Here is a 20,870-nt window from a genome sequence, read left to right on the forward strand (position 1 = left end):
GAACTTTGTAAACTGCAGGTTTCGTTTCATGATGCAGGGGGCAATTTTCTTTTTAGAATAGCTCAATGAGCCAGGTTGGGGTAGTGGTTAAGAGCCGCGGCCTCTAATCTGGGGGGAGAGGAAGGGAAGGCAAGTGTAAGCCATGCTGAGACTCCCTTGGGTGGTGAAAAGCGGGATATAAAAGCCTACTCTTCTCCCCCTTCTTCTAAGTGCTTGGTAGATTCTTCCACACTGGCTGAGTGGATCAAGAGTCTGGTCACATCTCGGAAATGTTGCAGTGCCACCTAGTGGGGAAAGCTGGCTATGGCCCTCAGGAGAGAAAAGAACCAGCTTGGGGCAGCTTCCAGCGTTCCACAATGACAACATAATAAAATCAACAACATAATACCATTACGTTGATCTGTAATTTAAACTGTATGATAAAATCATTTAAAAATTTTAAAGAATCATAGCAGCTATATCGCCAAATGATCTGTTGCGGCGTGTTTTGATCAAACCTAACTTCAGATTCGGGGGGGATCCATGCAGAAAGAGCTCAGTAGATGTTTGTTCTGTTGTCTCTATGTTCATTGTCTCCAAACGAAAAGCCTGGTGGAGGAGCTCTGGCTTGTAGACCCTGCAGAACTGGCTCACTTCCATCAGGCCCTTGGGTCCTCCGGGAACTGATTCCACAAGGATGGGGCCAGGGCAGAAAAGACCCTGGCCCTGGTTGAGGATAGACGTACTTCTCTTGGGCCAGGGATCACCAGTTTGTTGGAACTGGATGATCTTAGTGTAAGATGAACTTGTGGAGACCCAGGTTCAAATCCCTGTGTCATCACAAGACTTCAAACAGTGGCCTTGGACCAATTACTTTCTCAGTCTTGCATACCTCATAGGGCTGTTGTGAGGATAAAATGGAGGAGGGGACAATGGAGCATACCTTGGTAGAGACTGAAGATCTCCTGGTACAACTGATCTTCAGGCTACCCGGAGTTGACAGCCTGGGGAGTCAGGAGTAAAGCTCCTTTTCCCCCTTTCCATTCGATGCAACGGATCATTAAACTTTATTTTATATGCCTATTATGAAGCATTTAAAAAACAAATGAGCACACTTCCCAGGCAAGAAAAAAATGTACTCCTTAAAGCCCCCAGCCTCTGTCTCTCCCACTTCTCTGCAGGAATTGATTAGGAATACAGTCAGCTATGCTGGGGCACCAAGTGTGAAAAGGAGCCCTAGAGAATTGCAGGCTGTTTTTGCAAATAACAAAGCCAAAGAGAATTTGGGAGGGGAAGAACAGCCTGGCTATCAATAAATACTAGCGGGAGGGGAAGCTCCCTGAAGGGCTGAGAAAGAAAAATATTTTTACTCTCACCGCTTCTGAAACTCCCCTACCCATCTCCAGACAAGGCTATTGTACAGGTCCAGCTAGGGTTCCCAACCTTCAGCATGGTGTAGAGGTTAAGAGGGACTGCTTCTAATCTGGCGAGCCGGGTTTGATTCCACACTCCTCCACATGCAGCCACCTGGGTGACCTTGGGCTCGCCACAGTACTGATAAAGCTGTTCTGACTGAGCAGTGATATCAGGGCTCTCTCCTTCGGGTAGAGAAAGGTGGCATATAAGAACCAACTCTTTTTCTTCAGTAATATCAGGGCTCTCTCATCCTACCTACCTCACAGGGTGTCTGATGTAGGGAGAGGAAAGGGAAGGCCAATGTAAGCCGCTTTGAGACTCCTTCGGGTAGAGAAAGGTGACATATAAGAACCAACTCTTCTTCTTCAGTAATATCAGGGCTCTCTCATCCTACCTACCTCACAGGTTGTCTGTTGTGGGCAGGGAAAAGGGAAAATGAATGTAAGCTGCTTTGAGCCTCCTTCTGGTAGAGAAAAGCAGCATATAAGAACCAACTCTTTTTCTTCTTCTTCTTCCAAGAGGGAACTGGAATTCTCCTAAAATTACATCTGCTCTCCAGACTACAGAGATAAGTTCCCTTTGGGGAAAATGCATATTGTTTTCAAAACGATAGTTAAAGACAGTGCATTTATTGTGGGGTAAGAACTGCAGCCTCCTCTTCCTCGCCTGGAGTTTTTCCAGCTGCTGCTCTTTCCCCAAACTTCTACAGGAAGGAACAGGGGGAATGTTCTTTCCTATCTGTGGCCTGAGGGACAAGGGATCACAATCAGGAAAACTGAAGGGGTATTGCCCTTATGTCCTGTGGCCTCATGTCCTGTTGAAGAACAGAAGGATTTCCCAACTGGGATATTGCTTCTGGAAACTGGATCATCAGATGCAGCATCAGAAGACCTTTATTGGCATAAAAAGAAAGATGGCAGGAGAAAAAGAAAGGCATTATAAAGCATTAATCGTTCTTCAGTTACGGGACCTCATAGCCAGCTGTACAATCTTGACAACCGAGTCCATAACTTGAGAAACTCTTGTTTCCTCACAGGAAAATGATCTTAGCCTCATCATCAAGTCCTTGTTGATTAGAAAAAGTTTATGAGCTACCCACGAAGCACGGCAGAGAACGGACAATAGAAAAACACATGTAGGATGGTTTCCGTGCAGCCGTAATTACAGGGTCTCTTTTGTAAATCCCCCTTGAAGGAACAGCCTAGGGGAAGAGCATTGAATCTTGCTAGCATAAATGCTCGCTACAGTTGAGGGGCTGTTAGGTGATAAAAACATGAAGCAATGGATCCATAGCTTGGCAGAAACCCAAATTCAAGGAAGAACATTTTCCTCTGGCTGTCTCAATGAGATTTTGTAATTCCATGTCCAATAATCTACGCATAGAATTCAATTGCCATAAATAAAGAATCTAAGGAGATACCGTGCCTATAGATCTAATCTTTTGCTCAATACATTTTAGCCACTCAGATAATCAGATGCATTGTGCCCCCCACCCAGAATCCCCCCGCTCCCAGAGTACAGAAAGAAGGTGGATGGGACAGGCTTTTTCTGCCCCCCTCTCCTCCTTGCTGCCAGATGAAGGGAAAGTGGTGCCTGCCAATCATCTGCCCACCCATAGGGTTACCAGCCTCTAGTTGGAGGATATGGCAGGTGTGCCCCCCATTTGACCTCCATTTGACCTCCATTGGGGGAGGGAGCCAAGAACAGAGAATCTTTTCCTTCCTCACCATTGGAAACAATGGAGGTTAGAAGGGGGGCACCCTCTTTGGGTGCTTGTAGAATTGGGCCCCCAATCATATTGAAACTTGGGGGCCACACTGCGAATTTGGTACCTCCACCTGTAACCTCCACCAACACACACACCCCCCCAGACCACAGAATAGATTGAAAGGGCAATTTCCCCATTGACTAATAGTTCCATGGATAATTATGGTGGCAAATCAATTTGCCTGAATCCAAGACAGAGAAGGGAATTTCAGGTGCTCCAGATTCAGACCGAATGGATGTGGACTGAATTTGAAACAGTCCAATTGTTTTTTTTTTGTGTACATGCCTGTTTACTGCCTCTAAAACGGCAGGTTCCTTTTGGACACTCTGATTCGGATCCCGATGTAATGTTCTGTTAACAGAAGAAGAAGAAAAAGAACGGGAGCTGTTCCTTTGTACCTCGTTTTTGACTCAACAAAAGATTATCAAAGCAGCTCACAGGACTCTGCCCCATTAAGGAGCCAGCAGGGGCTCATGGGAATTGTAGTCCATGGACATCTGGAGAGCCACAGTTTGGCCACCCCTGTCCTAGGGGCTGGGTCACTTCCAAAGATATTCAGCCTCAGCAGTGGCCTTCTTTCCATAGGGAGGTGGATTTTCTGTAGTCTTCCCTGTAGTCACAACAGCGGTGAAAGATCGGATTGTCAACTATCCCGGCAATGGTATCAATTCAAAACAGAAATCCTAGGAGGCGGTTTCAGCTCTAAGCGGCATTTATTCACGACCAGACGCTGGGTTATTTGATCTTCAAATGGTTTCAGAGAAGCACTCTCATCCCGCACCTAGAAAGATGGAAGAGAAGAGCCATTTGTCCGCAGAGTCTAGAACATTGCCAGAGGGAAAGAGATTTCCCCCCCACACACACCTTAATCATAGTATTTGGACGTAAATCCTTCCCAAATCATCATGCCAAAAGTATAAGTAGCACTGGAGCGTAGGAAACGTTAGGGAAACCTATTGCTCGGTGGTAGAACATCTGCTTGAGGCACAGAAGGTCCCCTTGGTTCAGTCCCCAATATCTACTACCAGCCTGAGGCCCTGGGGAGCTACTGCTGGTTTGAGTGGTCTGATGGTGCTGTCTGCAATGGACCAAGGGTCTGCTTTGGTATCAGGCTGCTTCAGGTGTCCGCTTATGTTCAAGGCATTTACATCTTGTTCTTCATGTTTCACAAACCAGAGTAAAATCTAAGGTAACTTTTGTGGATCTCTCCTCTTTTAAAATGTAAAACCACACAACCATGTTCAATTACAATAGGTATGTTAGATTGCGTTTATCCCTTGTTACTTTTCTTTTTCCTTCTCTCCCTACATTCTTGTGATCCCACCGACTGTCCAAACAGATGACTTTCCCCTTATATCTCAACAACAAAAAGGGCGACAAAAAGGCAACAACAAATAATAAAAAAAAAGAAAGCTGGAGATTCAGATAACCAGAAAGACATATTGCTGTTTACAAGGAGGCAGAAATGTGTGTGTGTGTGTGTGTGTGTGTGTGTGTGGAGGGGGGGGGAATCTAACAAATTCAAGTTGCCGTCAGAATATTAACCATGGCCATCAAGCCAACGCTACATCAGAGCAGGATTAAACTTAGCTGCATTGCATTGTATCAGGACTTGCTCCTGTTCCAATAAATAACAAGTCAGTTGTATTAAAAAAGGGAGGGGGGAAGAATCCATTTAATTAAAGTTGCTGTCTTTTAAACATGTAAAGTAACTTTGTTGGACATGGCATCCCAATGAACAGCTGCCTTCCATTAAATGAACAGTCTTGCTCTGGGGAAGGAATTTTCCCTCCAGATGTAGAAGAAGAATCTTCAGCGAAAGAGAGTCATAGGATCCAACCCCTTATTGCTATCTGCCAAACATTCCGTTCATCTAAATTTAGAACTAAATATTTCTCCCAACAAGTTTGCCAAAAGGACACAAACTCAGCATGAACCAACCTATACGCTCTATTATCTACCATCTTTGTCTCCAACTCCCCCCACCCCAGGCTCTTCTTGGAAGTCCCATCCCCCAGGAGAGTATTTGGGGCTGCAATAGGAAAGCAGAGACAGGGAATTGGTGCTCTATAGAGAGAAAACCTGCTGCTCCTGGAAATGTTAGTCAAGATCTGAGCCATTAAGTCTCGTCCTTCTGATCATGCTCATTTTTAAACACCTCGGCTGTATTAAAAGGGATATCTGAGGCTATATTGTAAGGTTTCTTTAAGACCGTCCAAAATGCTGCTGTGATTTTCTTGCAAGAATATCCAATGAGCAAAGAGTCACCTGTGTACTTTGGCAGGATATTACCTTTTCTTGATTGGTCATTTCAGAGCACCAGGTGTGAAGGGCATCACCCATGACTTTTGCTCCTTTTAAAGGACTTGCATTACTCTTGACCTATTGGCCCATGATAGAGCTCAGATATGCCAGCAGAATTGCTGATATTGGGTTAGATAATTCCTGGAGATTTGGGAGCAATGCTTGGGGAGGGTGAAGCTTGGGGGAGGTCACCAGGAATGTGGGTCAGTCTAGGACTTGTGTTTCTCCAAAACTCTTTGGTGTACCATAGAGTTCACTCTCTGAAGCTGCAATTTTCTCTTGGGGAACTGATCTCTATAGTGCTATTCTGGGAGAACTCTGGGCCCCACCACTCACTGTGAAGAAAGGCTGGGGGGGGACCCAAAACAGACCCAAGCATAGCTCATCATGTTATTTTTCAACCTTACTTTTTCCACCGCACGGAAAACTCGCAGAAAGTTCTCTCTCAAAATCCCTCGCACTTCCTTCTTAGTCCAGCCTTTGTCCAGCAGTTTTTGGATCAATGATGAGTATTTGAGTGTATTTTCCAGTCCTTCAGAGACTCTGTTAGTAAGGAAATCAGAAAATAATTCACCATAAGTCTCTTTGTCCTGTAATTGTAGAAAGGGAAGCTACCATGAGCTCCAGAACAAAGGTTAAATGAAGGTCAATTCATACCTTACAAGGTCAATTTAGTAATTTGTTAGCTGATGTGGCGCAGAGTGGTAAGGCAGCCATCTAAAAGCTTAATTCCAAGGTCCCACACAGAAGTTTTCCCAACTGAAAAAACAGCAGCTATCTGAAGCCATTTCAGATCAGGAAAGTGACGGGTGGGGGACTGAAGTCCCTTCCCCTTGCCAAGATTCTGATCCAAACTGAGCTTGTGCAACCCTGGAATCTAAGTTCTGAGTACAAAACTCCCAGAAAACATCTGATCAACAAGTTCCACAGGAGCCTTATGGGGGACAAGCGGATGTTATAATTTAAATTTATAAATTTAAATAACCATAATGTGTGAATCAGCCCTCTGAAACCACAGGGGTGGGGAGATGACAAGCTTCTAGAGACAGATGCCTTTTACACTGTGGGACTTTTAGCATAACCTTGGTGGCCGGTGACCTCCACCCCCAGTGCCCCAAGCCATCTTCCATCTGGCTAGTGGTTTCCTGCAGGACTCAGCTGGGTGGACCCCTAAGGAAAACACCAGTTAGATGAAAGATGGGGGGTGTGGCTCCTTAATGGAGCAGAGTCCTGTGGCGATCCTTCCCTGATCCTACGGTCATTCTCCATTTTGGACCCTCCTCCCCCCCCTCCCCCAACACACACACTTAATAGGACTACTTGCTACCCACACCGGATCTCCTATCAGGTTAATGAGCAAAGAAACGAAGAACGGTTCTAAGTCAGTACTAACTGAAGCTCTCCATAGTCGTTACCGCTAAGTCCAATGTTTTTGGAACTCACGACATTCCGGATGTAGTCAAGAATTTCTAAGGAACAAAACACAGTGAATGAATGGATGGCAGAGAAAGGGTATCGCGATTCAGAAAAAGCTGACATGACATAGGATAAGCCAGTGTCGTCTGTACGCTCAGAGGACAGAGAGAATTATCAGTTAAAACAGTACATTGTTTTGGCTGGCACATTTATTACCAGCAACATGGTTGGTCTCTTGCCACTCCTGGTAGCATCTGAAAGAGGTCAAAGTTGCAAGCCCGGCTTAGAATGTAGTTGTTGTGATTGTTGCTTCCCCACCCAGATTCCTCAATATTTTCCAAATTCTGGCATTGCACCCAAAGCTCCAAATTCCTAGACAAGCCCAGTCCCATCAGATCATGGAAGCTAAGCAGGGCTGACCCCGACTAGTATTTGGATGAATGACCTCCAAGGACTTGGGTGGCAGTTCCTCCCAGGAACATTAGAGGTCATGATGCAGAGGCAGGAAATGGCAAAACACCTCTGAACATCTCTTGCCTGGCTGCCAGACAATCCTCAGATCTCCTGGCTACGCAACACACACGCCATACGATAAAGAAATAATCCCATACAATCATCAGACAGAAGCCTGGATGCAAGCGTGGTATAATGCAGGGTAACTGTAGTCCATCTAGGCCTATTCTGCACACAATAGATAATGCACTTTCAATGCACTTTAGAAGTAGATTTTCCTGTTCTGCACTGGAAAATCCAGCTGCCAAAGCACATTGAGAGTGCATTATCCTATGTGTGCAGAATAGAGTCACAGCTTGGCCACCCCTGGTGTAAAGCCTTCTTCTACTTAAAGTGGCTCTTTTCATCAAGATGAAAGAAATGGCTCTTGGAGAGAAAGTGACTCAAGAGGAAGGGGGTCCCCTTAGTGCGGGGGAAGGCTTCCCTCTTTACTGAGTGGGGTGGTAGGTTAAAGACCGGTGGCTGAACCACAGGAATCCATAGGGGCCTAATCCTTTTCTCTCTTTCCCAGCATGGGAGAAATGTACAAAGCAGCTACAAACCTATTAGAGTAGCAATGTTAACAGGTTTGCCTGCACAGTCTTCTGGCTTGGCGTGAAACATGACCATCACAATTCCCTTGTTTTTTCTCTGCAAAGAGAAGGACAAAATGAACAGCTCCTGAACGAAGTGCTGACAGGTGGTTGTACAACCTAACTGTTGCTGCTACTACAGTCAGTCACAGTTCTTAGCATCTACTCAGTCAGACTTTACATTAAAATGTCACAAGTTGGATCTCTTGCATTTCATTGCCTTTTGATCCAACTGTTTACAATTAATATATTTGGATGGAGGGATGGAGGGATGGAGGGATGGAGGGATGGAGGGATGGAGGGATGGATGCATACTTCATGTATCTGATGAAGGAGGTTCAAATTATTCCACAAAACTGCCATGAAAAGAATAAGAGTTGGTTTTTATACACTGCTTTTCACTACCTAAAGGGCTCTCAAAGTGGCCTACAAGCTCCTTCCCTTCCTCTCCCCACAACAGACACCCAGTGAGAGAGGTGGGGCTGAGAGAGCCCTGATGTTACTGCAGCAGTATCAGGGCAGAGAGCAGCAGTATCAGGGCTGTAATGAGCCCAAGGTCACCCAGCTGGCTGCATACAGAAGAGCGGAGAATTGAACCCAGCTTACTGGATTAGGGGCCACTGCTCTTAACCACTACACCAAGCTGGCTGGGCAACCCTGCACAGAGCCTTAAGCCATGAAAATTAATGGACTTGCACTGGAATAACTGAATAAAGCAGAAGTGCAATGTAGGGATGTCAGCCTGAAGAGCCCCTGAAATTACAACTCATCTCCAGGCTGCAGAGATCAGTTCCCCAGCTGAAAATGGATGCTTTGGAGGGTAGACTTTATGGCCTTGTGTCCAGCGAGGTCCCTGTCTTCCACAGGATCTATCCCCAAATCTCCAGGAGTTTCCCAGCCTGGATCTAGCAACCCTACCCCGTCCCCCACCTGTGGCCAGGAAACAACTGGCGACCCTCATTAATTTAATTTGCTTATTTATCAGATTGATAGGCCACCCTTCCCCGAGGGCTCAAGGCTGCTTGCGTCAATTTCCATTTACAATGGTTTAAAACCATTTCAAATGTTTAAAGCTAATGAGTTGCATTAAAACAATCCAAGCATCATTTGCTGTTTCTCTATTTTCAAGTGGGAGGGGAATGAAGTTCTGTGGGCGCAGTGCTTGACTCTTCCCACATGGAGGACTCATCTGCTCTGTTGCGATGACTCAGGATGACTCCCGGGACCTTTTCCCATTTCCGCATGGGGGAGTCTTTGTCCCCCTTTCACTCTTGTTTTCCTCCACATTTGTTTCCGCACACGATAGCCGAGGGACAAAAAGTGAAAACTTCCCACCGTTTCTTTTTACTTGTCAATCATTGTCACCTTCCAGCGCCATTTTGTTGCATTTTTTTAAGGTATTGTGTTATGACTGCCCTGCCCTGCTGGGCTGCACCTACGCAGCCAGATGGGTGTGCCAAGACAGAAAAACCAGAGTCCAGTCCGGGAGGTAGGGGAGGTTTCCGGGATAGAGGACAGAAGTGACGCCACAGAGGGATGGGAACAATGGTGGCTGCAGGCTGGGAAATACATACACCCCCACAGTTTTAAGATGTTTTAATTCCTGGTTTTAATGGATGTTTCTGTATCATCTTATGCTGGTCTACGACCGTAATAAAACTAACTAACTACACCCCCACTGGATCCCACATCAAAAAATGGAATGGGGATTTCTGCATGTTCCCTTGATGTGGGCCAACTGAGGAGGGAAGCTGGGACCGCCCCTGAAGGAGCCCGTTTCCTTGCAGAAATGGGGAAAGAACACAGACACAAACAAATGGAAATCAGAGCTTTAGAAGAAGAAGAGTTGGTTCTTATATGCCGCTTTTCCCTACCCAAAGGAGGCTCAAAGCGGCTTACAGTCACCATCCCTTTCCTCTCCCCACAACAGACACCCTGTGGGGTGGGTGAGGCTGAGAGAGCCCTGATATTCCTGCTCAGTCAGAACAGTTTTATCAGTGCCGTGGCGAGCCCAAGGTCACCCAGCTGGCTGCATGTGGGGGAGAGCAGAATCGAACCCGGCACGCCAGATTAGAAGTCTGCACTCCTAACCACTACACCAAACTGGCTCTCTTATCATGTGCATTCAGTTTTTATAATTGTGTCCAGTTCTTCATTTCTGTAGGGAGGCCAGTTCATGGATGGTATGTCTTTTTGGCCTTAACCATAGGCCTGATCAAACAGTTCTCTTTAATAGGCCTCATGTAACTGTTTTAGGTCCCTGATCTTGCTCGAAAGAGCATTCCACCAGATCGCGGTCAGAGCTGAAAAAGCCCTGGCTTTAGTTGAAGCCAGTTTTATTTCTCTGGGGCCAGGGACCTTGAGCAAGTTCTGTGTGCTCCGTTGTAATTATCACCGGAGTCACTGTACAGGCGCACACTGACAGCTTTTCTGCTATGCTGCAACAAAACAGCACAGCCAGCACTCTGGAATTTGTCAACTATAATAGGATGCCTGATGTTAAATACCATTATATGCAATTATCACGCCGTCATTTAGTGAATATGGAACTCGAATGTCAAAATATATTCAGACAATAGTTGAATATTCAGAGTACCTTCGAGAGCAGATTCCATAGATAAGAATTACTTAGGAGCAAATTTCAGCCCTCCAGTGATATTGACTCAGATGTTTAGAAAAGGCTCTTTGAATCTGGGCAGGAAGGGCAGGTAAAAAGGGACACTGCAGCTAGTGTTGCCATTTTAGCTGTGCTTTCGGTTGCTCTGCCTGACTCAGGCATGAGATGAAGCCCAAGAGCAAATGGGCTCTTAGTCTGTAGCTCGTGCCACATCAGGTAGGGCTGCCACTTCTGGCTTCAAAAATTGCCACCCTTGGTTGGAAAGATTCCTGGGGATCTGGGGACAGAGCTAGGGGAGAGACTTCCTGAACTCAGTGGTATACCATAGAGTCTGCCCTCCAAAGCTGCCGTTTTCCCCAGGGGAACTGATCTCTATAGACTGGAGGTCAGCTGGAATTCCAGGAGTGTTCCAGCTCTGATCTGGTGGTTGGTAACCCTACTGGTAGTCTGAATAACATGCCTGTCAGATTCTGGATTGTCCCTAGGAAGTTGCGTATTTTTGTTGTATACATTTTGTGAACGTAGGCAAATTGTAAGTGGGTAGGCAGAAGGGACTGTCGGTGCTTGGCTCATGTGGCCCTTTCTTGCATGCCCAGGGAAATGCTGCTGATTGCCACTTTGGGATCGGGAAGTGAATTTGTTCCAGGCCAGACTTTTTTTTTGAGGGGGGAGGCATCATCTAGCCATGTAGTTGGGTCACTGTGGGTGGGAAGGTAGTTGTGAATTTCCTGCATTATGCAAGGGGATGGGCTAGATGAACCTGGAGGTCCCTTCCAACTCTATGATTCTATGGTTTATTATTATTATTATTATTATTATTATTATTATTATTATTATTATTATTATTATTATTATTATTATTATTATTATTATTATTATTATTATTCCACCATAGAATCATAGAATCATAGAGTTGGAAGGGGCCATACAGGCCATCTAGTCCAACCCCCTGCTCAATGCAGGATCAGCCCAAAGCATCCTAAAGCATCCAAGAAAAGTGTGCATCCAACCTTTGCTTGAAGACTGCCAGTGAGGGGGAGATCACCACCTCCTTAGGCAGCCTATTACACTGCTAAACTACACCCTCCCAAATGGGCTCAGGGTTTTAGTTTTGTTTGTTTAAATCTCTATTTGTTGTAAGCCGTTATGGGTCCTGTTACAGAGAAAAGTATATTAATTTCAGGCACTGTGGGAAAATGGAGCTTGGTGGATAGTGCAAGGTGCAAAGTGAGTGGAATGAGCCCAGTGTGGGTGGGGGAGGTTATCTTCAAAAGACAGCAAAAGTGTGGGGTGGGGGGAATCCAGTGAAATCTGTTCACTTCTGAGTTACCTTCAGCTTGAAAGCAAAACGAGGGGGAAATGGCCACAAAAACACTTCCAGAAAACCCGGAGAAACAACAACTTGAAAGCAAACTGAGCGCTGAAGGGAGAAAAATCAGTGCAGAATAACAAAGAATATCCAATCTACATACACCATGAAAGTAAAGGGAAACACCCATGCAAAATAGGTTGGAGAAGAAAGTTTATAGTCTAGCCCTCTATTGTGATCCTCTTTTGTGCAGTTTCTTATAAGTTATAGAGATAAATAAGACTTACCAGATGCTGCAAAATATCATCAGGAATGTTTTTTGGTCGTTGGCAAACTGTAAGGGCTAACGCATGACTGAAAATGACAGGCGCTTTGGAGATTTTAAGGACATTTACGGCAGTTGCTTGAGAGGCATGCGATAAATCTATCATCATTCCCAGGCGATTCATCTCTTTCACCACTTTCTAGCACAACATGGAGACATAGGAACATAAGAGGCTGGCTTGAGCAGATCAGTCTAGCGTCCTGTAACCAGCAGGACACAGAGCCCAAGTCCAACCCATGACATTGTCTTCTAGTACTGAGATTCAGAAATTTAATGCCTCTAATTTTGGAGATTCCATTTAGCCACCATGGCTGGTAACCATTGATGGACCAGCCATCAATAAAATCTGTTTAATCTGCTTTGAAAGCCATCCATGCCCATGGTCATCACTGTGTTCCCAGGCATGAATTCCATGATTTAATAATTCATTGAGTTAAAAAATAATGTTCTGCTTTATCCCATCCTGAATCTATTGCACTTCAGTGTCACTGGGTACTTCCACACATACATTCTAACATTATTAGATGGTCTTATCTGTTTTGTTCCTCTTGTCAAACATAATGCTTAGTAGACATTCCACTAAAACACCTTCTCAGGTATGCATGTTATCTTTTTTCAACCTGCAGCTTGAAAGTACTTATGGATAGGTGGAGCATGCACAGAAAAGACATGTACGTTTTTCTAATGTACAGCTGCTCAGAAGAAGAAGCTAAACTCCAAGGGGTGCATCTGCCATTTTGCTATCTCATATTAGGATGGATACATATAAGAGCAGAAATAGTGATCAGAGCCGCTTCAAGGGCTACATGGACCAGGTTCATGCACACCTTTTGTCCTCACGACTGAGGCACACAAGTAAAAGTGGCTTGTAGTGCAAATATGTCTTCAGAGCAATCAATATATTCGATAGTCAACATGACCTCATTTATGGATACTTACATCTGCAGATTGGGGCTATGTAGATAGAGAGGGGATTTTTTTTTCTGCAAACTTGAGGGACACCTCCAGGTTTGCAGAAAAATCTGAAAAGTTAAAAGAAGGGAGAGGGGTTAAATCTCCCCCAAACAGATTAGTGTTATTTGTGCAAGAGTTGACAATGTATCTCTGTAGGCCTGGCAAGATAACTGAAGGTGGCACTGCTGCCTGTGAACAGGGGAAGGAGAGCTGCTACCCACAACCAAACTGGGAAGGAGGGGTGCAGACAGGATGCCCCAGTGACAGGGAGGGAATGGGCAAGCAGCTTGGCAGTAGAGGTGGCAGAGGGTGAACAGAGTGTCAGGGAAGCAGGTGGCTTGGAGGACAGAGTTTGAGGAAGGGGGCAAAAAAGCAGAGTGGGAAAGAGTGAGTTTGGGGGGAAAGGAAGGAATATCCTCAGAGAGAGAGAGAGAGAGAGAGAGACCAGTCTCCTGCATCCCTGTTTGCATCAATAAATATTTGATTGTTGCAGGAGGTTAGAAACTTTGTTTGGAGGCTAATCAGGTTAATACATTTGGAGGTCAATATGTATATTTACTTACGTTACCAAATGAGGTCAGGCCATTAACCGTGGAATACAACTGGTCCTCTGATTCTACTGATGACTGTGCCCTAAAAAATAAACAACACCCAGCAATTCACACAGGCAAGATCTAAGAAGAACCATAAGGTGGACTTTAGTGACCGCTCTGCGAGGGCGAAATAGGACTTTTGCCACAGAGATTGTACTCGTGAGGAGCTAACTGCTTGTTATGTTTTCCCAGGTCTTGGTGACCTGATGTGCTTTGTGAATTTTATGCTGGGAAACCAGTTCCTCAGTGTGCAGGGACCCAGTTTGGATTTGGAAACACTATGACGGAAGCTCAGAGTCCACAAAGCCAGGTTTGGGAAGGGGGGAGGAGTTGCATGAGTTGGGATTTTGTAGATTCTCAAAGTACGCAAGAGTTTTAGTCTCTGCCATGCGAGCCACAGTGGAAATATTTGCTGCATTCAGGAAATCTAGGTGTGTCCCATTTATACACGTGGAGCCCCCAGTGAGGTAGACAGTATAATATCAGCTGATTCCAAAATGCCACAGCATTGAAGAAATAAAAACGAGGACTGTCTGCTTGAAGGAGTTACCAGGGTGTGTTGCAGGCGTTTGTCAGTGCCATGTATCGGACGCCTAGTTCATAATACGCCCTCAGAGCCGCAAGACTGCTGTCGATGGAATGCCCCCCCTGGATGCCAATCAAGCAAGCAATCTTATTGGTTGGTGTGTTCACGATGCCTGGATCAAAAGAAAGTTCAAAGGCAAGCTCAAAAGGTACATTATGGCAGAGTAACATGAATGGAACTTCTAGGCATAGGGGGTGTGCTGTAGCGATGGACATCTTGTCAAGTCAAGCGCATAAGGGTGCCTGAGAGTCGTTCCCTCGTAACCAAGTCTATGCCAGTCCTGTGAAAATGTCAAGGACCAAAATCTGTAGCATCTTGCCAGCAGCAAATCTGAGAAAATCTGAGCAAATCTGAGAAAAGCCCCAGGTTTGCAGGGGGAAACGTGAAATCTATTGCGCCACCCCCAATAATGGAATCAGCGCCAATCCCTTTAAGAAGCGAAGATCCTCTGAAATCTCAGTGGCCATTTTTCTGCAGAGACTTCCCGGGAAATCTTCCAAGTACTGACTCAGTTTAGCTCCCAGGGTCAGACTGTATCGTGCCAGATTCCCCCCACACACACACACACTTGTACAACTCACCCAGATGTGGTATCGACTACAATGGGGAGAATAGATCAAAGAAAGGTCAGCTGTGAGTGAAAAGGAAAGAAGGGAGGAGGGAAAGGGGAGACATTATGGGGGCTGTCAGGCAGGGAGGAGGAGGAAATAACCTGGGGAAGGTGGCCCAGAGAAAATGAAATGACTCCCTCAGGTTCTTGCGGGCTTCCCACTTGTCAAACCATATTTCCCAGGATTCTTTGGAGAATGAATTGAAACTATAGTAGCATAAAGCCAATAAAAGCTGATAATGTTAATCTGGCCCAACATGCTAAGGAATTATTTCTGTCTGATGTAGGCTCATAGGCTGTGACCACTCAGGGGAAATTCTCTGTTTTGTATTCATTGCTGTTGCCGATGCAGAACCATTTGCATTAGCTACACAACATCGGCTTAAGAGTTGCCATTGTGTCAGTTGCCTCTGCCTCAATGCTGGAGGATTTTGTTTTTAAGTCCTCAAAAAGCCCTTCCAGGGGCAGTGGTGGGGAAATGGCAGCTACAAGAGGCTGCCAGGGGAAGATGGCACTGATGCCAACAAAACTTAGAGCTGCAACTCCAGGGTGTGAAATTCCTAGAGATCTGCAAGTGGAACATAGTGAAGGTGCGGTTTGAGATGGGAAGGGACCTCAGCAGGTCCAGCACAGTAAAATTAGCCATTGGACTGTGCCATTTTATCCAGGGGAACTGGTCTCTGTAACCTGGAGATCAGCTGTAATCCCAGGAGATTTCCAGGGCCTGCAGTGAGGCTGTTATTCCTACTGGAATTGCTGGAAACGCATCTTTCCATTCCAGTAGTGTGTTAAAGGATTTTCTGAAGAAGAAGAAGGAGGAGGAGGAGGAGGAGGAGGAGGAGTTGGCTCTTATATGCTACATTTCTCTACCCGAAGGAGTCTCAAAGCGGCTTACCGTCGCCTTCCCTTTCCTCTCCCCACAACAGAAGCTCTGTGAGGTGGGTGAGGCTGAGAGAGCCCCGATATCACTGCTCGGTCGGAACAGCTTTATCAGTGCCATGGCGAGCCCAAGGTCACCCAGCATGTGAGGGAGTGCAGAATTGAACCTGGCTCGCCAGATTAGAATTCCGCACTCTTAACCTCTACACCAAACTGGCTCTAAACTAAAACAAGTTTGAGGAAGAGCATTGCAGTAAACCAAATCTGAGAAGGAGCATTCTGGAGACAGAAAAAACTTGGAAAGTAGTTGATTAGAGGACAGCATCATATGTCTGGTCCCCAAACAGCACTCTAGTTTAGAAGCAGAGGAAAATGACCATGTGGAATGAGCTGTCATCGTGTCTGCAGCCACAACAAAGACGTGTCATAAGTAGCAAATTTAATTGAGCCAGATAACAGACAACAGGTTTTCGGAGCACTTGTCTACCTAGAAATGCGCCTTTGCAATTTGGATTTATACCATGAATATAACAAGCGATCAGGAGGACTGGCTACCTTGGGACGATGTCACCATCTCAAATTCGTCATAGGTTTTACACATCCGCTGGATGACGTCAATCTGCTCCAAGGTGAGACGCACAGCATCTTTGTCCTGAGCATCGCAGGAGACAAACGCGGACCAAAACTGGTATGTGCGGAGAGAGGGAAAGTAATTTTCATTTATTTATTTGAGAAATGTGCAGCCTGATTCCCAAAGTGAACTACCCTCTTGGCAGGTTATGCGTAAACTGAAAATAAAATAATAAAAGGTCCTTGTCATAAAAGGGGGCTTTTAAAAACCATCATCGTCGCCAAAGGAACCCCTGCAGCCCCCATCCATGGGATCAGTTTGGACCTGGTCAGTGGCAGCATGGCTCTGAAAGACAGAGCCCATTTCCTTCCATGCTGAGTTGCCTGGCTGGGGAACTGAGCGGTCAGTGACACTGTCCAGCCTTTGGAACGCAGTTCGAAACATAGCTCAGGACTGCTTCAGCCCACTCTGCTTTCTGATCACAATCCGTACAGATGGTGGAGAATTGCACGGAAATAGCAGCGCTGGCTGGTTTCCAGCCACGAGCGTGAAGGTTGTCAGATCCAGATCCAGCCCAGAGGGAGTGATGCTCAAAGGCAACACAGATTTTTCCAAATAATGCCAAATTATTTTTTTTCTACTGAGAAAGCCTGAGATAGAACTATTTCAAGCTCAGCTGCAACTCTGTTCATCAGAGCAGGACGAGGGAAATTTCAGTTTGCAGGTAAAGAGTTCTGAGTAGGGCCTGGGAAGTTCAGATCCTCGCCCTGGGCCAAACTAGACACCAGGCTATCTTGTTTTTCTTCTATGTGCCTATAAAACAGCCTGTTTTAGAAGAAGAAGAAGAAGAGTTGGTTCTTATATGCCGCTTTTCCCTACCCGAAGGAGGCTCAAAGCGGCTTACAGTCGCCTTCCCATTCCTCTCCCCACAACAGACACCCTGTGAGGTGGGTGAGGCTGAGAGAACTCTGATATCACTGCTTGGTCAGAACAGCTTTATCAGTGCTGTGGGGAGCCCAAGGTCACCCAGCTGGCTGCATGTGGGGGAGCGCAGAATCGAACCCGGCATGCCAGATTAGAAGTCCACACTCCTAACCACTACACCAAACTGGCTTTAGTACTTGAAAGGATATTGGGGGGGGGGGGTCATCTGGTTCCCTCACACTGTGGGCCAAAAAATTAGCACAAACTCTCCACGGCTGAACTGGAGTCAGGATTCTCATCTGACAACAGATGCTCAATTTATCTGCCACTAAGCAATTCTCCTCTCCTCTAATTGAGCCGATTGTGATGGGCAAGGTGCCGGTGCATCCTGAGCCCTTCAGGAAATGATGCACACACAGACATCCACTGTCCTAAATAAACTGTTTGAAAATTAACGATATCCCAGATAGGAACTTCCTCACAGTTTGGGAAGCCTTTACGGCATGCCTCAGAGGACAAATAATCTCCCAACATAGCCACTTAATGAAAAAAGAAAAGGAGAGCGATAATAATCACAGGCATTAATCATTTGTCGCAAGAACCCAAAGAAATCTGTTGCAAGAGCCCGAGGAATGACGAAGATACGTGAAAACAGCCGCCTGCTTGTGATAAATTAACGTTCTATAATGCGTTTTTAGTAGCGAAAGAGGTGACTAATGCTAAACAAGTTCTCTTTGAGAAAAGAAATAAAAAAACGGAAGATCTTTAGCAAGATTGCTGGCTGGAAAACAGTCAAGATACATTTTTCAAAAAAGAAATCGCCCAAATATTTGCTGCTACTTCGTCCTCTCCTTTTTAGTTTAGCAGATTTATCTAGAGGAGAAAAAGTTAATTTGGTAGGCGTAGATCCGTTTCCCCCAAAATATATCTCTTTGCCCCAGATAGCCTAAAGTATAGAGAACAATCAGAAGCCCTGATTAAAACAGGAGAAGTTAAGGATGCAGTTGTGGAATTACAGTAAGGGAAAAGTGCCAGGTCAGGATAAATTCGGGATAGAATTTTATGTTGTTGGTGAGGATGAGATTTCCCCATACTTAGTAAACTTGTATGTTGGAATAACCAATGAGATTCAACCCTGTATTAATTTGGCTGAAGTCTGTATGACTCTAATTCCTAAGAAGCACCCAGTAAATAAATAAATATACCCTGGAATACCCCTGAACAGTTTAACGCACTGGCATCGATCAGTATATAGTTCTCATTTATAATAATAATAATGATAAACCTTTATTGGCATAACAATAAGAGTCAAGTACAGCCAAGCATTTGCAAACCCCTCTCATTTGCAAATCTCTCCAAGCCCACCTGAGCTCCAACCAGGCCAGCTTGGAGTTTCTGGATGTTTGTGTTCGTGGTGTTCAGCGTTCTTAGATCAATTTTGCTCAGCTTGTTTTGGTACAACAGCCTCAGCTTGAAGGGTAGATTACTGTGTCTGAACAAAACAAAGACAGAACAAAATCACCACGCTGACAGGCGGCCTCTGACCCTGATCACAAATTTCACCTCATCAAATGGATGAGACTTCTCCCTTGCAGATAGGGGAGGATAACACCAGCCTGCAGAAAGTAGAGCGAAAGAGACCATGGAATTGCTGGATGAGAGGAGGAGGTTTCCAGTTGTCAACAACCCCCTCCCCTCTTACATCTGAGGTCAGCAAGGTGTCCCCCAGGGCACACCAGCGACAGCTGAGGGCAGCGGCAGCTCCCTGGGCAAAGGGGCACCCGATAATGCCCTGCTTTTCACTACTCAACGTCAGTCCTGAAGAGGCTTTCAAACACCTTCCCCTTCCCTCCCCACAACAGACACCCAGTGAAGTAGGTGGGACTGAGAGAGCTCTAAGAGAACTGCTCAATGAGGACAGCACTAAGAGAACTGCCACTAGCCCAAAGTCACCCAGCTGCAGGGACATGGGAGGGTGCCATTTGCCCATTGGCAGCCCATACCGAGGGGGCCATGCACTGGCTCCACAGTAAAGTGGAGCGGGTGTGAATTGGGTTCTTGGTGTTTAGGAATCCCCCACCCCCACCCCAAATCTCACAGGATCCCCACTTGTTTTGTCCTCTAATTCAGGGGTAGTCAACCTGTGGTCCTCCAGATGTTCATGGACTACAATTCCCATGAGCCCCTGCCAGCGTTTGCTGGCAGGGTCTCATGGGAATTGTAGTCCATGAACATCTGGAGGACCACAGGTTGACTACCCCTGCTCTAATTCATTCCTGGGCAGAGTTTGAAAGCATCTGAGCTCCCCGTGGGGGTGTTTTGATACAGATGTGTTTGTAAGAGGATGCGAGACATCTTCTACATACCCCTGGATTATGCGGGCCTGCATCATGATCCGGGTCACCCTGCTGTCGTCAGAACTGCAACTCCGAAGAACACCGCAAAGGAGTATCAAGAGCCAGAGAAGCAACTTCAGCAGAACTCCTTGGGAGTTCACGAGCATCTTGAGAAGACGGGGAAGTTCCCAAGTCAGCAGACCAGGCACTGGCGTTTCGTTACAGTGTTTTGATCTCTCGGACAAGGTTAACGCTGAAAAATAATAAATTGGGGGGAGGGGGAATACGGGGACCCTTGTCACTCAAGGGGAGCCCTGTCAGTCCACAAGCTTCTTTAGCTGCCTCTCTGAATCAGATGTAGCTCTGGTAGCTCCCAGCTTATCTTGTTTGTTCATCTCTGTGGTGATGACTTCCCACAGAGAAAGCACACCGAGATCCCATTTTAAAGAAGTCCAGTTAATCTTCTTTTAAAAAGACTCCCTCTGCCTCCTTGTCAGAAAACAGCTTGCATCCCACAGTTCTATTGATAGAAATGTTCCTTGTTTATGTAGGAGGCTTCAAGTGAGCATTCATCTCCAGAGATGTAGTGACGAGACAGGAGCTATTTCTGACGAGGATATGGCGGACTGGGCTAGACTGCCACAATGTTTGTCCATTGGGCTCCCCTTGGAAGCTTCCGACTGTGCAGAGCACAGTGGGGCTCCTCTTCCATTTCTTGTTTTTTAAAACAACCTGCAATCCACATTGAGTCTCAGTGAGAAAGATGGGCCGTGAATGAAGTATGTCAGCAAATCGGTTTTATACCCTGCTTTTCACTTCCTGAAGGAGTCTTAAAGCAGCTTACAATCACCTTCTCTGCCTCTCCCCACAACAGACACCCTGTGAGGTACGTGAGGCTGAGAGAGCTCTAACAGAACCGATCTCTGAGAACTGAACTATCAGGGCTGTGACAAGCCCAAGGTCACCCAGCCGGCTGCATGTGCAATCAAACCTAGCTCACCAGATTAGAAGCCACTGCTCTTAATCACTACACCAGGCTGGGTGTTGAAGATATGGCCCCAGTAACCTTCCAAACTGTGTGCCTTGAAAACACCATCAATACTGATGCTGCATAATGAAGATGATAAATTTTAAGGCACTTCTCGCACATTTCTTTGGTTTGCTTGGGATTGATACAGATGTTTACTAGGCACAAATA

The 20,870-nt window shown here is 45.9% G+C and overlaps 1 protein-coding gene across 1 annotated transcript; it reads right to left on the reverse strand.

Annotated features, from left to right (window-relative positions):
* Positions 1 to 395: 395 nt before the first annotated feature.
* LOC143823750 (dipeptidase 2-like) lies at positions 396 to 20,106 on the reverse strand. The gene is made up of 10 exons (XM_077310334.1): positions 19,703 to 20,106; positions 18,702 to 18,828; positions 16,397 to 16,526; positions 14,317 to 14,464; positions 13,737 to 13,806; positions 12,182 to 12,358; positions 7,939 to 8,026; positions 6,861 to 6,936; positions 5,875 to 6,010; positions 396 to 3,944 (listed from the first exon to the last, which is right to left on the reverse strand). The coding sequence occupies exons 1-10, from the start codon at positions 19,837 to 19,839 to the stop codon at positions 3,828 to 3,830; spliced, it is 1,206 nt and encodes a 401-aa protein (XP_077166449.1). The 5' UTR covers positions 19,840 to 20,106; the 3' UTR covers positions 396 to 3,827.
* Between the last annotated feature and the right edge of the window lie 764 nt (positions 20,107 to 20,870).

Source organism: Paroedura picta, chromosome 14 (genome assembly GCF_049243985.1).
Source record: "Paroedura picta isolate Pp20150507F chromosome 14, Ppicta_v3.0, whole genome shotgun sequence".
NCBI classification, from domain to species: Eukaryota; Metazoa; Chordata; class Lepidosauria; order Squamata; family Gekkonidae; genus Paroedura; species Paroedura picta.

Excerpts from the sequence above, each read along its gene's own strand:
- LOC143823750 (XM_077310334.1), bottom strand. The coding sequence starts at position 19,839 with ATGCTCGTGAACTCCCAAGGAGTTCTGCTGAAGTTGCTTCTCTGGCTC. Across the intron at positions 12,359-13,736 it reads GCCTGACCTCATTTGGTAAC|AAAGTGGTGAAAGAGATGAA; the intron begins GTAAGTAAATAT and ends ATGTTGTGCTAG. Across the intron at positions 6,011-6,860 it reads AACGACTATGGAGAGCTTCA|AGTCTCTGAAGGACTGGAAA; the intron begins GTTAGTACTGAC and ends CCTTACTAACAG.